The following is a 15,761-nucleotide window of genomic DNA, read 5'->3' as shown; positions in this document are numbered from 1 at the left end:
GCATGCCACCAGAGAGGTGAGGAATGTGGCATCTACAGGATTTCTGTGGTCTAGCTAGGACAGGCAGTCATAGAGAAGCAGTGACCACAGCAGTGTGGGAAAAGCCTTCCCTGGAGCGTTAATTTAAACCAGTCCTGAAGTCTTCCCCAAGTTCAGAAAGGTTAGTCTTCGTTGAGGATGATACAAATGATTCTTGTTTTTATGGATCTTGCAAGATGTACCAGCCTAGTGATCCTTAAAAGGCTCAGCCCAGGCCAAGTTTCTCTAAATTCTGGGGTGTGTGTGTGTGTGTGTGTGTGTGTGTGTGTGTGTGTGTGTGTGTGTTTGCACATGCGTGAACACATATGTGGAGGCTAGAGGTTAATCCCGAGTCCTACACCTTTGTATTCCAACCTTATCTTTTAAGACAGTATCTTTCACTGAACCCAGAGCACACTGATTGTAGGCTAGCTGGCCCAAAAGGCTTCCTTATGCCTGGACACGTAAAGGTGGGAAGACTCTCTTAAATATATTTAACCATCTACGAATCATGAATATCTTTCTTTTCAGATATTCGGGATGCTGGTAAAAAGTATAATGTGTTCCCTAATTAAAATCAGTTCTGCAATTCAGAATGCTAACTAGCAAAGCATCGATGTCGATGGGGGCAGGGATAATAGAATTGCCTATTATGGCTGCCTCAGGAGTATGACTTTTCCAATGAGGATGCCCTGCTGACCTGGACTGTACGTATTTTATTGGAATTAACTTAATTGTAACTTAATCTAAGAAGCATATATAATATCTTCTATGTATGTAAGAATGTTCTAAAAATAACTGAAATCATAGTCCTAAATGCTGACAATAAAAAAGTAATAACGAGGAACCGGCTGCTCGCTGTCGAAATGGGCAAGTTCATGAAACCCGGGAAAGTGGTGCTCGTCCTGGCTGGACGCTACTCGGGACGCAAAGCCGTCATTGTGAAGAACATTGACGATGGCACCTCAGACCGCCCTTACAGCCATGCTGGAATTGACCGCTATCCCCGAAAAGTGGCAGCTGCCATGGGCAAGAAGGTCGCTAAGAGATCCAAGATCAAGTCCTTTGTGAAGGTTTATAACTACAACCACCTGATGCCCACAAGGTACTCTGTGGACATCCCCCTGGACAAAACTGTTGTCAACAAGGATGTCTTTAGGGACCCAGCCCTAAAACGCAAGGCAAGGCGGGAAGCCAAGGTCAAATTTGAGGAACGATACAAGACAGGGAAGAACAAATGGTTTTTCCAGAAGCTTCGCTTTTAGGTATATTTTTGTTTACATCATTAAAAGTTTAAAAAACAAAAAAAAAGTAATAATGAGAAGATCGGGCAGAGGCAATGCTATTTGATAGAGTTTACTTGGATCTCTGTGGTAGCTTGAATGTAACTGGCCCCCATAATCTCATAGGGAGTGGCACGATTAGGAGGTGTGGCTTTGTTGGAGTGGGTGTGGTCTTGTTAGAGGAAGTGTGTCATTGTGGGAGCAGGCTTTGAGAGTTCCTATGCTCAGGATACTGCCCAGTGTCTTAGTTGACTTCCTGTTGCCTGAGAGATGTAGCATCCTCAGCTACCTCTCCAGCACCATGTCTGCCTGCATGCTGCCATGCCCCCCTCCATGATGAAAATGGACCGAACCTCTGAAACCATAAGCCAATGCCTCGATTAAATGTTTTCCTTTCTAAGAGTTGCCGTGGTTATGGTGTCTCTTCACAGCAATAGAAACCCTAACCAAGACAACCTCTAAGAGATAAGATTAGAAGGTTGGTTCTCAGTGTGGTGATGTTGGAAAGCTGGACCTTTGGAATTAGAGCTCAGTGGACGTCCCTTAGTTCCTGTGGAAGCTGTCCTAAGAAAGGGTTAAGGTCCCCCCATGAGACTCTTGAGCTCTCACAAGAATGAATTGTTAAGCTATGATGAGCTAAGCCCTGAGTTGTTCTCTAACTTCCTACTTTGAGATGCCATTCCTTCCTCACATGCTCCACCATCCACTGTGAACCAATGAATGTGAACCACCATCCAAGCCACTTCTGAGCTTGCCTCGGAATCTCCAGAACTGTGAACTAAGTTAACACCTTTTCCTCTAAAATGTGCCTGCCTCTGATATTTTGTTATGATAAAGAAAAGTGGACTGGCTCCGCTGCTATGAAACTAGAGAGCTTTAAATCTAAACATGGTTAAGCTTCAGATCCTACTGGGACGTCACATAATAACGAATAACACGAATCCATAGCTTGACACCAAGGAAGTCATTGTGACTTCGATGCAAGTGGCTCCAGGAAGTGGTGCCAGGAGGAATCTTGCTGTGTTAGATGGAGAAGTGGTAATAGCAGCGGGCAAGGAAGTAGCCACCTTTCCGAAGAGGTGAAGAAGAAAGATGTGGAGCATCCACCAGAGAAGTCTGCAAGAAGCCCCTTGTTTCTGCAGTAGAGCTGTGGTGGAGACACTGGATATGATTAGATGTGAGGAGTCACTGATGGAGATAAACAAAGACGGGATGGAGAACCATCCGACTCCAACCCTGCAGGAGTCAGGTGGAGAAAACAGTGTAACTCAGAGGATGACACTATTTCCATGACAATGGAAAGGACAAAATCATCAATTGGCTTTGGGATCCTTAGATTTAGGTCCTTCGATGGGTTTTGGTGTAAGCTGGTGTGCATGTTGTACATAAAAAGATCTGCTTAGTTGCTTAATTAATTTAAACAATTAGTGTTTAGTTTATTAAGACTGCAATTTCAAACACTCAATTCTCCCTTGGGATTATGTTCATCTCACAAATCATGATTCTGTATGCAAGCTAAGCAAAACAGAGCAGCCACTTTCCAGGGAGATTTGATTAATGTTTGGTCCTTTTTTCCCAACTTGAATACATTCAAATGTTTTAAATAACAAAAATGCGATACATTCTATTTCCTTTTAAGTACATCATTTATCTCTAGGTTACAAAACCTTGCTGAGTGCTTAATAATTGTTATAAAGCTATTAAATTTATAGAGTAGACTTAAAGACCTAAACGTTAATATAGTATTCCTAAATGCGGCACAATTTTGGCTTAAAGTCTCTAAGGTGATAATTCAGCTATTCATTGTAAATTGGTTTTCAAACCTTGTCACCCTGTTAAGTTCCATAAATATTAGTAGGACAGAAAAGGTCAAATGTGGACCAAAAAACATTAATAGCATGGCTTTGGGGCTTTAGCCTTTCTACATTTAATTTTTAAATCTTCCTAGAGTTGAGTTGTGTATATTCATCAGGGAAGAAAATTACTTGGAAATAACTGAGGTCGTTGCAAGCCAGACCTTCTGACAGGGCTGTAGGTGCCCAGGACAGCTTGCAACCTTCCTACTAAGGTTAGAGTATCTGTGCCATGAGTTACAGAACTGGAGGAAGGCTTGGTCTCCTGGATCCAATGGCCAGCACCCCTGGTACAAAGATACACACAGTACCGGATTCCTCATCTGTCTTGGGGATGGGACATCCAGGTTGGTCTTTTACCCTTAACATAGGAATATATATTTTCCACCTAACTGTGGATGGTGTTTGTATTCAGTGATGGTTTTTACTTTCTGTCTGTTTATAGTTTTGAACATGTTCACCTAAATAAACAAGCAGTTCATTGTTTTCCTAGAAATCTAATCCAGGGTTTCACGTGTAAGCTAGGCGAACTTTGTGACCGAGCCACACTCGCAGCCTCAGTAAATGATGTCTTGTTTTGCTGGTGGTATTGATGGTGTGAGGAACGAAACTTGGGGCCTTGCTCCTGTCAGTCAAGTACTCTACCACCAAGCTATAGCTCCGTCCTAAAAAGTACTTTTTATTTGATGTTAAGCAGGACGCTAGGTATTTAAATGTCTTTTCTAACTGAGGAACTTTGAGCTCCATAGAATCCTGCATTGTTAGATATGCTTAGTACCACACAATGGTTGTTATTGTTCAAAGGACCAAGTAGGTTTTTTTATATATAAATTTTATTTACTTCTTTTATGTATATGGGTGTTTTGTCTACACATATGTCTGTGCATCTCATGCATGGCCTGCAGATTTCAGAAGAACGTGTTGAATCCCCTGAGACTAAGTTATGGATGGTTGTGAACCACCATATGAGTGCTGGAAATTAAACCCAGGTCTTCTGAAAGACCAATCAGTACCCTTAACCACTGAGCCATCTCTCCAGCCCTTCTTGTGTTTTATTTTGTTTTTTCGAGATAGGGTTTCTCTGTACAGCCCTCCTGTCCTAGAACTCTCTTTGTAAACCAGGTTGGCCTAAAACTCACAGCAACCTGCCTGCCTCTGCCTCTGAGTGCTGGGATTAAAGACATGCACTCTTAACAGCTGAGCCATCAGCTGATTCTCGCTCCAGCCCTTCCAATGAGGTTTTAGATGTCCTTGTTAAATCTAAGCCTGATTTGCTCCTACTATCCAAACTCATTCTTCTGACTCTGTGAGAAGGAGAAAAACGTGTAGCGTTCTCATAGGATGATGTCTGAGCTGGGCCGTGATGGTCTCTGTTGTAGCAGGTGGGAGATACATAGGCAAAGGATGAGAAGGAAAGCTTTACGACAACATTTAGTAATGTGGGGTGTGAGCTCACCCACTCTGCTTATTTTACTTTTATTTGGCTGTGTATGTGTGTGTTTGCACATGTTACCATAGCACACATGTAGAGGTCAGAGAACTTTGTGGAGAAGGTTCTTTCCTTCTGCCCTTACCAGGGCTTGAACTCAGGACATCAACCGTGTGTGGCAAGTGCTTTTACCCACTGAGCCGTCTCAGCGGTCCTATGTTATACAATTTTATAGGCTTCTAAGTGTGTGGCATAATGACTAGTTAGTGGAGACAAAGTTCATGATGAGATATATAATTCACAGTTAATCTTTAGTTTGTAATTTTTTCTGTTGATTACAAATATCCTTACAACTCGTCTAGACACCCCAGCTCAATGTCAAGAACTTTAATAAAGCAGGTGAAGTGTTGCTTATTACACGGCAAAACATTCTAGAATCATTTGACATTTCTTTTCCATTTGCTAGTCAATTACCAACTGTCAGGGCATATTAAATATTGTATAGATTTCAGTCAGAAGCTGTCACCCCTGCGTGTATTGTCCTTCCTAGTCATGGGCAGTGATTGGCCATATGAATGGGTGATGTTAGTCATCAGCTTACATCTGTGTTTCTGATGGCACGAAGTTGCCACTGGATTCAGTTGCCAGGTGAGGTGATCGATGCAGACACCACAAACGAGTTGCAGACCGTCATGAGTCATGAGTGTTCCACTCACCTTGACAAGCCTCTCTGTTTCCAGACAGAGGGAAAAACTGACAGCCAGCTTGCCAACCTCTCTACATCGTAGCCTTAAGGCTGATGTTCCGTGTTGTTACTATCTAACACCCACAGACTGTTTATATTGCAGGGCTTCCACTCACAACTTTATATGAAATGATTCTTTTAATCTTCACAAAACCTGTGGAGTTATTGGTTCTGAGAGTTCATATATATATGTGTATATATATATATATATATACACACACATATATATATATACATCTTCTGTGTACAATTTCATAAACGTCTATGGTAGCACTGAGTGTATCCCCTGCCCCATTCTGAAAGCTCTCTTCTGTCACGTCTTGCATTTTTTAATGAATGAATGAGGGTTTAGAGGAACTTTAGTAACTCATTGTCCAGAACGGCAGAACCTAGACTCAAGCTTAAGCAATTCAAGTCTATGGCCTTTTCTATTTCTCATGTCTCTGCTGGATGGATGCTGTCAGGAATGCGTCAAGATATAAATGAATAAAATTCAACATGTAGTGGTCTACAGAGCAGCAATGTATTTTTCTCCCATTAAAGGAAAGATGAAGACAAGCAGCTCCTGGTGTTGGCATAGTGCCCATCAGCATCAGGACCAGGGTTGCCGCTTCCCTGAGCTTTCCTTGAAGCAGCAAAGTGACTGCTTCACGGTTAAGTATCATATCAACATTCAGGGCCCAAAGGAAGAGAAAGAGTTGGCAATGACCATAACTGAAAATTTATCACAAAAGCCAACATTTCCTTATTTATACACATTTTGGTGAAAAACTGGGCATGATACCACCTTTATCTGCAAGAGTAAGAGGCAACAGGGAAAAGGGAACTGGGATGACTGACAGCCAGCCTCAGGATTATATAGGCCTCCTTCCCTTCGTTCCTATTAAAAAGCTCGAATACTTGGTCGATGTGTTTGTTCTTCCTTTGCTTTCTATGATGTTTGTGAACAGTAAGAGGAAGCTGTGCTTCCGCTAAATGCGTTGGACTCACTTGATACGATTAACAGAATCTCCTGCAGACCTGAGAGAGAAAATGGATGAATGTCGGCCATTTATCCAACAAATACCAAAGCACTCTGCTTGACTCTGGGGGTGGATTAGTGGCCAGAACAAGAAAGAAAGGAGGGAAGACAAAAAGAGAGATCAAGAGGGAAGGGAGGGAGGGAAGCCAAACTGGGGGAATCTTCCAGAACACAAATCTGGGAATGAGGCCGGTCCCCAAACTAGAAATCACAGAGCTGAGATACTTCAGAAAATCTGTGCTGTGGCCTGGGTGCAGCTCCATCCTGCACAGCCTGCTTTCCCTTCACTGGTTCAGCGAATAGACTAGGGTGGCCCACACTGCCTGAGTTTTCACATTCTGTTGAAACAGACAACTCGCACTAAACCACAGTCTCCAGTCTATAGTTCGGGAACCAGGGAGACAGAATTTGACTGCATCGGCCAGAAAGAGTTTCACCCTTGCAGGTGAGGGCTGAGTGGCAGGGGTCATTTGAGTGAAGCTGACAGCTTGAATTCAAATATCCCATAAAGCTTTCTGTGGTCCCCACCCCCCTCCAGGCTAGTTGATGGCCCCATTGCACACTTAGTGGTGTTGGACACCGCCACTCACCAACCACACTACCATTCCCATCCCCCCTCCACAAGTCTGGAAGTTAACTGTCTTGAAAGACACACTTATTTAGCTCTGTAAGAATGGGCTAAACCAGGATCATTTTAAATATTTTCCATCACTTTTAGATTCTAATGTGTTACATTTCCCTGACCTCCTCCACTCCCCTAACCCCACCCCTCAGCCCTGCCAGCCCTTGTCCCTGTCTTTCATGGGATGGGAGGAGTACATTTCCCTTCTCACATTTGGCCAAGTCCGCAGGAGCCAACACTTCCATTACTAGGTTTGGTTCCAAAGTGCATACTGCAATGGGGTCAAGATACTCGTTTATGACCCATATAAACTATATGCCCAGGAGATATGGTTAACTTGGTGTTGTTGTTTTTTTTTCTGAAATCTTCTCTGCATCTCTGAATGAATGATTTTCCATTCAGGGACAAAGTGAATATCTGACCTGCTGCTAATGTTTATTTCTGCAGGCTGTGGACTCTCCACCACGGGCAGGAGGATGGGCAGGCTGGGGATCCTGGGGGAAATCTCTGCTCTCATCTGCATCAGCCACAGTAGGTAAGTGTTGGGTGTTGCACCAGAACAGAGTTCAGAAGCTTGATGGGACAAGAGATGGTGACATAGCATATATTGGTGGAGTTTAACATTTGAAATCCATGTTCAGTGTTCAAGTCAGTATTGTTTGGGGTGGAATTTGGAAACCACGTAATGTGGTTTTAAACCACTATCTTTATTATCCCTAAAAGTATAGATTTAAGATATAGATAAATGCATATGTACACACATATTTATGCATATACATAAATACAGATACACACACAGATTTTTTAAAAGAGTGAGTCTTATTGTATAGTCTAGGCTGACCTTGAACTTGTGATTCTCCTGTGTCAGCATCCTGAGGGCTGGAATTACATGTGTGCACCACCACCACCCAGCTTACTTATAGCTATGTGTTTATCATCCAACTCTACTAGTTTTTGCTTGTTTTATGTCACTTTGGTGTTCTGTTTGTTTGAGAGAGGGCCTTGCCATCCCTTGAATACATTTAGCTGAACAACTCTCTTCTTCTCTTTGCATAGTTAAAAAAATATTCAGCGACATTTTTCCCTTTTTGTCTAAATAAAAAGGAAAATAAATTTTTTAGCTTCAGCATAGTACAACTATATACAATAAGAACAATTATCAAGAAAGAATTACAGGGCTGGAGAGATGGCTCAGAGGTTGAGAGCATTGCCTGCTCTTCCAAAGGTCCTGAGTTCAATTCCCAGCAACCACATGGTGGCTCACGGCCATCTGTAAAGAGGTCTGGCGCCCTCTTCTGGCCTTCAGGCATACAGACAGAATATTGTGTACATAATAAATAAATAAATATTTTAAAAAAAGAAAAAAAAAGAAAGAATTACATTTATAATATCTAGTCCATTTGCATTTGGAAAATTCATAGAAAATACTCTATTTTGGTGAATCCAAAGTTGTGTACCTAATTTACTTTCTATCCTAACTTGTATTACTAACCCAAAATGAAAGCAAACTCCATATGGAGGTTCTTCAATACCCATCATCCTTCTATGAAGTAGATTGGTGCTGTCGGGAGCAATGCCTCACTAAGTCTTAGGTTATTAAACATCTTAACGCCATATTCTGTAGGTCTCTGAAGCATTTGAAAATCACCTATCTATCTAAAATACATCTGTTTAACTTTGAAAACATATGTAACGTGTTTGATTATGACAGATGACTAACTACTAACCTGCATTCTCAAATTATCCTAAACATTCTGTAATAATAGTTTTCAAGAACTAGAACCTTATATTACATTTTAAAATGAACTGCGTAGGCACAACACCCTAAGCCTTGCCTATCCTTTCTCCTGCCTTGCTATTGGCCATTCAGCTCTTTGTTAGACCGGCAGCAGCGGGTGTTTTATACAGACAAAGTAAAACAGCTTCACTAGTTAAATGCAACATAAAAGAAGGCAACACATCTTTGCATCATTAAAACAAATGCACAAATATAACAGATCTTAAAATAATATTTTACAATAGACCTGTATAACCAAACTTCTATCCATGCTATATGAAAAGATGCCATGTAATAGTAAGTCATGAGGACTGTGTAACCAACAAGATTTACCATGTCTCCTCTAGCCTCAGAGCTGTTCCCATGTCAAGGGATCAGCATATATGTCACCTGTATAGGTTTTCTAGGTTTATTTCTTTATGTCTGTAGCCAGGATTTTTCAGGGTGTCTCCCAGAGTCAAATCTGATCTCTATTAATTTTGAAGGAATCCACAGCCTTTCATTTCCTGTGGAAATAAAAACATAATCTTTCCCCAACACAATACACTTTCTGAATTCCATTTTAAAGTTAAAGCATCCCTAAAGTATCTCGGCTGGTGTAATTCAGCATTTCTTTTTACAGTCTATTGTCCCTTAGCAGCTGTGGTTCACTCAGCAACATTCAAAAAATTCAAAGTCAACAAAGCACCATACAGGATCCAGACTCCCTGTGTATCTCCCATCTTTACATGACTTATTCTTTTTATACTACTTTACTCTTTCTTTAAAGACTTTACCTAATCATTTTTAAACTATTTACTTTTTCTGTGACTGTCTATATCCATTTTCTTTTCTTTCTTAAGTACCATTTCACACTGTAACCTGTTTAAAGATTTTTTTCAGTCTGGACCTCTTTTATTGTGCACCCATAGTGTTCTCTGAGCATGTGAGCCAAACCTTAAGCTGCTAAGTAACAGCTAGGCCCTCCACTGTGAAACTCTGGCAGGTGGCTCTGCCCCTCCTTGGTCTGTGAAAGTCAAGCCTTAAGCCCACAGGCCTGGCCAAGGTCTGCATTTAGAGACTTATTGGTAATTGTGAATACTAGGCCTTAGCTTAGGCTTGTCCCCACTTGTTCTTTTTAATTTCATTTAACCTGTTTCTTTTCATTTATGTTTTGCCTCGGGGCTTTTTAGCTTTCTTTTATTCTGTATGTCCTACCTTCCTGATTCCTCCATGTCTGGTTGATTGGCCCCTGGTTTTTCCCTGGCATCTCCTTTCCTTTCCTTTCCTTTCCTTTTCTTTTCTTTTCTTTTCTTTCTTTCTTTCTTTCTTTCTTTCTTTCTTTCTTTCTTTCTTTCTTTCTTTCTTTCTTTCTTTCTCAAGCCTAAATTCCTCTTCCTACTTATTTCCCTTGCCTGGAAGTTACACCTATCCCTTCTCCCTTACTATTGGCCATTCAGCCTTTTTATTAGACCAATCAGATGCCTTAGGCAGACAAGGTAAAACAGCACCACATCTTTACATAGTTAAACAAATGTGACACATCTTTACATAGTTAAACAAATATTCTACAACAAAAACAAACGCAACAAATCTTTACATGGTTAAACAAATATTCCACAACAGAAGGTTCAATGCCTTTTCTCTTTAAACTGTAAATACACAGTCTACAGTGCACAAAGAAATCATCATCCCTATGGGAATGAACGGTCATGGGTCCTTTCTGAGCACACTTTGGAGTGCTCTCCTGAAGATACTCCACAACACCCCCGTGAGTCCTCCATTATGTCTCACCCCTCAGTGGCTCACCTATTCACTGGATCTGGACTTCCCTGAACTTTCGTGGGGCTTCTCAGCACTGACAGGTTGCTTTCCTGTTGGTGCAACAGCCCAGCATTCTCTTCATGTCATCTGGCCTTGGCAGGTGCGCACCTTGCTTCTGGTGGGCTACACTCCTGAGCATCTGGCTTCTGTTACCTGTTTCAGGTGTAACCGGTAGATGTGGTGCTGCCTGTGCAGGGAAGGCAGGCTGTGACTCTGTCCTTTAGGCCTTGTCGGCAGTATCTCCCATCTCAACCTTCACTTGGGCTTGGTGTTACTTTTGAAGTCCCTCTACCTCAGGCGCCATGAAGATGATAAGTACAGGATGTTGCTGCCTTCACAGCCACTTAAAGGCCCTGCTGGTTGCCCCCAGCATAACAGTTGACCCAACAGAGCCTAGAGCTTATGGTCCTGCCCATGGACCAACATCGCCATTGTGCCAGTCTCTGTCACCCCATTCCCACTGTCACCCCTAGTTTTTTTTCCTTATTGCTGTTGCACAACATCTTGACAAAAGCAACTTAAGGAAAAGGGTTGCTCACAGTTCTAGGGTGCAGTCATCATGGCAGGGAAGACTTGACAGCGGGAGCCCGAGATGACTTGTCATATTCCAGCCATGGCCAGGAAGCAGAAAATGATTAATGCTTGTATTTGGTCCACTTTTCCTTTTCTTCTTAAACATTTTATTACATTTTATTTATTATTATTGTTGGGGAGAGGGGAGCACAGTCCACGTATGGAGATCAGAAGACAGCCTGCAGGAGGCAGCTCTCCTACCACCGTGTTGGCCCTGGAGATTGAACTCAGGTCATCAGAATTAGTGGCAAGAACTTTGACCTGTATAGCAGTCCTGCTGGCTCATTTTCTCATTTTTATACAGTCCAGGATCACACACCAGAGAATGGAGCCACCCAGAATGTGTTGAGGTCTGGTGCCAGCCCGGACCATAAATTATTTCTCTGGACCAGAGGGGGGGTGTGGGATTAAAAACATAATTCACATGGCTTTATCAGTAGGGAGATTTTCAGAGATCCCTCATGAAATCCTGAGTTCACATCCTGAAAATTCACTTGTGTTTATTCTCCAAACAGCTTTTATACCAAACCATAAACTGAGGGAGAAATTTATTAGTATTCTGTTTCCTAGGTAACCAGGCAAAGGTCTAAGGTCACGCCCACACCTATCTATGCCTGCTCTGTCACGTAGGCTGAATTGCGTTCTCCAAATTACAAAGAAGAAGCAGAACAACATTAGCATATCCTGACCCTTTGTTAGGTTTGTCTGGAAAGGCGAAGTGACTGCCTTCTGTGAGGCCGGGTGCAAACTATGGCCACCATACAATGTAGGCATATGGGCCTGTATAATATATAGCCCTACAACAATGGGCAGGTCTTTCCTTAATTAACTTAACAAGATATACTCAGAGACTAATTTAGCCTCAGTGATACAGGAAAGGGATGCCTGGAGGATTGTCTCCTAGGTGACTCTAGAGCAGATCCAGCTGTCACTAACCATCTCGCTCTCATGTGGTCAGGCTATGCTTTCATGCAGTCACATTTACAGACCCCGTAAACGCGAATGGAGTTTAATATACCCGCCTTGTTTTAACACTACCAGAGGTGGGTGATGATGATGGCACACCCCTCTAAACTCAGCCCTCGGAGGCAGAGGCAGGTGGATCTCTATGAGTATGTATTCCAGGACAGCCAGGGCTACACAGAGAAACCCTGTCTCGAACAAAACAAAACAAATAAACAACAACACTACCACAAAAATTTTGGAGACTTAAAACCAGTCTACACTTACCGTCTTATGGTCCCTTTAGGTCAAGAGTCCAGGTACAGGTATTGACCACCCGGTGTCTTTGGACAAATTCTAGCATTGTTCATCACCACTCACTGTCACTGCCCCCGTGACCTCAGAAGAAATGTCACTGAGCATCCTTCCTGGACTGTCTCAAGGCATATTTTATAGACTTCCAGTCAGTGCATAGCATAGCTAGTATAGCTCTACAGTGTACTCAACAGCAATGGCCTGTAGTAGTGACCTTTGCGTCACTGTGGCCTGAGGGTAATTTAAAGGGAGGAGCCGCGCATTGGCTCAGGGCTTCAGAGGTGCCGTCTGTGGTCACTGGCCTCAGTGTGTCTGCATCCAGGATGAGGTGTCACCATGGTGACAGGAGCCTGTTTCAGAGGAAGTTCTCTCCCTCACCTCATGGAAGACAGGAGGCAGGACAAGGGGGAACTCAGGAGGGAGGGAGACTGGGTAGAGTTCCAAGGACACAGTCCGTGAGACTCATTTCCTCTGCACAGGCCCGTTTCATCACCTCCCAGCAATGTTATTCTGTAAATTCATCAAGGAATTAATCCATCAATCATCTCTGGAAAACACCATCAAAGGCACATCCAAAGACATCCACTATTTGTCTAGGTGTTTCTTAATCCGGTAAAGTTGATAATCAACATTAACCATCATAGATCCCAAGTAACAGCAATATATACTGTTTTTTTCTGTCCTTGAATCTGTTTATGTACTGTGTTTGCATTGATTGGTTTGTGTGTGTTGAACTACCCTAAAACCAGTATACTTTAAACATAGATGAATTTCTTTGCAGACCTTACACAGAACTAAACAGCATGAGAGGAGATAGGGGTCTCAAAGCTGGAACCAGAGAGCAGTGGTTGAGACTTGGATTCTCAAAAGACAATGGAAAAGTCACTGCCGGAGTGGGGGTTGGAACGGGACCATCTATGAACAGTGATTCTGTAAAGTTATAGGTTCCAATGCTGCTGATGCTCCAAGCCCCGACAGATTCCTCCAAATCCATGGTCACACAGGCAGCTCTCATTAATCTCAGTGGAACACATACAAATGCACGAGCGTGTGTGTGTGTGTGTGTGTGTGTGTGTGTGTGTGTGGGCACGCATACAGAAAGAGAGATATGAATGGGTAAGGAGAGGTAGGACATAGGAGGTGAGGTTAGTCAGTAAGTACGCAAAGTGTACATATGTAAAATTGTAAAAAAAAATATAAAGATTTAGAAATAGAAAAACACATTTTTTTAAGTTATAGGTTCCTGCCTGAGCTGCTAATTTGGTGTTGAGGGGTAACTTCCATCACATTAAAAAACAAGGGCAATCCCAGGTCTTTGTTGCATAAGCAGTTTATCATTGTGAGGCAAAGAAACTTATTAGAAGGCAGAGGGCACTCATAGCCACAGAGAAGCTCTTGAAGGTTTATAAATTGCCTGCAGACAGGAAAGAAAGAAAGTAACCACATTCAACTGTGATTGATTTCCACTCAAAGCCTCTTGTTACCCCCAGGGTAATTCGTTTGTGGAGAGGCAGCAGAACACAGTCCTTCACATATGGTTGCCCACAGCGCTAGAAACACAAGCGAAGCTCACAAGGCAGGACACTGCAGTACAGGGTGTGAGTCTTCAGAGTTGGCAGGAAAGAAAACAGTATAGAAACACTTGGAAGGTGGTGCTTTCTTGGAGTGAACACTGAACCATGCTTGCAGGCCGTGAGACTCAGTCTTGAGTACCTCTAACCTGTCGTGGTAAGACACCGTGATGCAGTAGCTACACCTTGTAGGTGCGCTTTGTAACACCTAGGTTCTCTATTTGAAAAAGAGCGAGCAGAGGTACTTGAGAAAGTTCAAGGTCCCTTCCCACTTTCCACCTCATAGTTACCTGCAGAAGGAATTACATATGTGTAGCCACTGGGCCACTGGGCCGACTGGAAACATACAGTACCCAGATGGGTGTCTGTCTCCTCTACATGGTTCCTTCTTGTCTTGTGGCTTATTACTTTGACTCTAAGGTAAGAGGAAGTGAAAAAAAAGCGACCATCCCAATGTATATGTGAAGTCAAAGATTTATCAGCCAACAGTTCTTTTCAGAGGACTCTCCCTCTTTATATATATATATGTATATATTTTAAGATTAATTATCATTTGTAGTGTTCTGTCTGCATGCATGTCTGCAGGCCAGAAGAGGGCACCAGATCTCATTATAGATGGTTGAGAGCTACCATGTGGTTGCTGGGAATTGAACTCAGGACCTCTGGAAGAGCAGCCAGTGCTCTTAACCACTGAGCCATTTCTCCAGCCCGGGACCCTCCCTCTTAAAAGGCATCTGTGTCACTCACAGACAAATTGTGTCATAGTCTAGGAGGACTCAATCATCTGCCACTCATGCCTGTGGGAAAATTCATAAACTGCAATAAAAATCTTTGTCATTCCATATAGAAACCAAAGGGAGAAAATGTCTAAAATATAGAAAATGACCAAAAAATTAATTAAATATTGATAACTTCAGAGCAATATCATGAAAATCAGCTCTGGTTTTCCGCAAGCACATTGTAGACATAGCTTACCTTTAGAATGTATTACTAAGAGTAAAGCGGTGGTCCAGTCATCCAAACAAGAGCTGGCAGTACCAAGACATGGAAATTCCAGAGCCAAACGGCTACAGAATGGAGAAACTTATAACTAGAGCCACCAAAGGCCTGAGTGTTTATTTGAAAAGTTGGCTGTGACAGTTTTAGGGCTCTGCACATCTAAGGCGAGAATTTCCGGTTGGGTGGTGGAATGCATCTGGGTTGTACTTTTTCAGAACCACTGTTCTTCTCGTTCCCATCCTTGCCCTAGCTGCAGTTTCTCACATTCTGATGGCCCCCTCCACCTGTCCAAATAGCATCAGTGTTTATTACAAAGAATGGCAAACTCATCCACACGGTGCCTCTGTGAAAACTCCCTTCTGTACAAATGACTATGAGCTGCAAGGGAGTCTTTATTTTTATATCTATCTATTTATTGTGAAGTGATGCTGTTCCCACCTATCAACTCAGGAGCAGGTGATGCCATCTTGACAGCCCTCCGTTTTCTCGGTTACGGAAGGGATGCAACGTCACCTCTTAACTTCTAGAACGTATATATTATAATTCTCCTGGCAGAGAAAGCACAGCGACAGGGACCCAAGAGGTGAATTACTTACTTAACATCGCACAGCTGAGAAGTGGTGAAACCAAAGGTCCTAGGCTGACTTCAGTACAGCCTGCTTGTCTTTAGAGAGTCAGTACAGGTGACCTAAGTACCAGCTGACCGCTGAGTGCTTCTAAGTGATGCTCTCCTACACCGGTCTTGAGGTCGTGGTGTCTTGATTTGGGTTTGTTGTTTCTCTGGTTTTGCTTTGGTTGTTTTGCTTTCCA

The 15,761-nt window shown here is 42.6% G+C and overlaps 2 protein-coding genes across 2 annotated transcripts in view; both read left to right on the top strand.

Moving 5' to 3' along the window:
* Nucleotides 1-15,761, top strand: part of Fam114a1 (family with sequence similarity 114 member A1) — a 66,555-nt gene that overhangs the window by 14,328 nt on the left and 36,466 nt on the right. Inside the window, exon 3 of the mRNA XM_075943430.1 lies at nt 7,419-7,506. Within this exon, the coding sequence (XP_075799545.1) occupies nt 7,419-7,506 (88 nt within the window). The remainder of the gene's footprint in view (nt 1-7,418; nt 7,507-15,761) is intronic.
* Nucleotides 868-1,323, top strand: LOC142832518 (large ribosomal subunit protein eL27-like). Its single transcript, XM_075943007.1, has one exon. The coding sequence runs from the start codon at nt 885-887 to the stop codon at nt 1,281-1,283; it is 399 nt and encodes a 132-aa protein (XP_075799122.1). The 5' UTR covers nt 868-884; the 3' UTR covers nt 1,284-1,323.

Source organism: Microtus pennsylvanicus, chromosome 12, assembly GCF_037038515.1.
Source record: "Microtus pennsylvanicus isolate mMicPen1 chromosome 12, mMicPen1.hap1, whole genome shotgun sequence".
Classification (NCBI taxonomy): Eukaryota; Metazoa; Chordata; class Mammalia; order Rodentia; family Cricetidae; genus Microtus; species Microtus pennsylvanicus.
The sequence above is the reverse complement of the archived record's forward strand: the minus strand, read 5'-3'. Positions and strand labels throughout refer to the sequence as shown.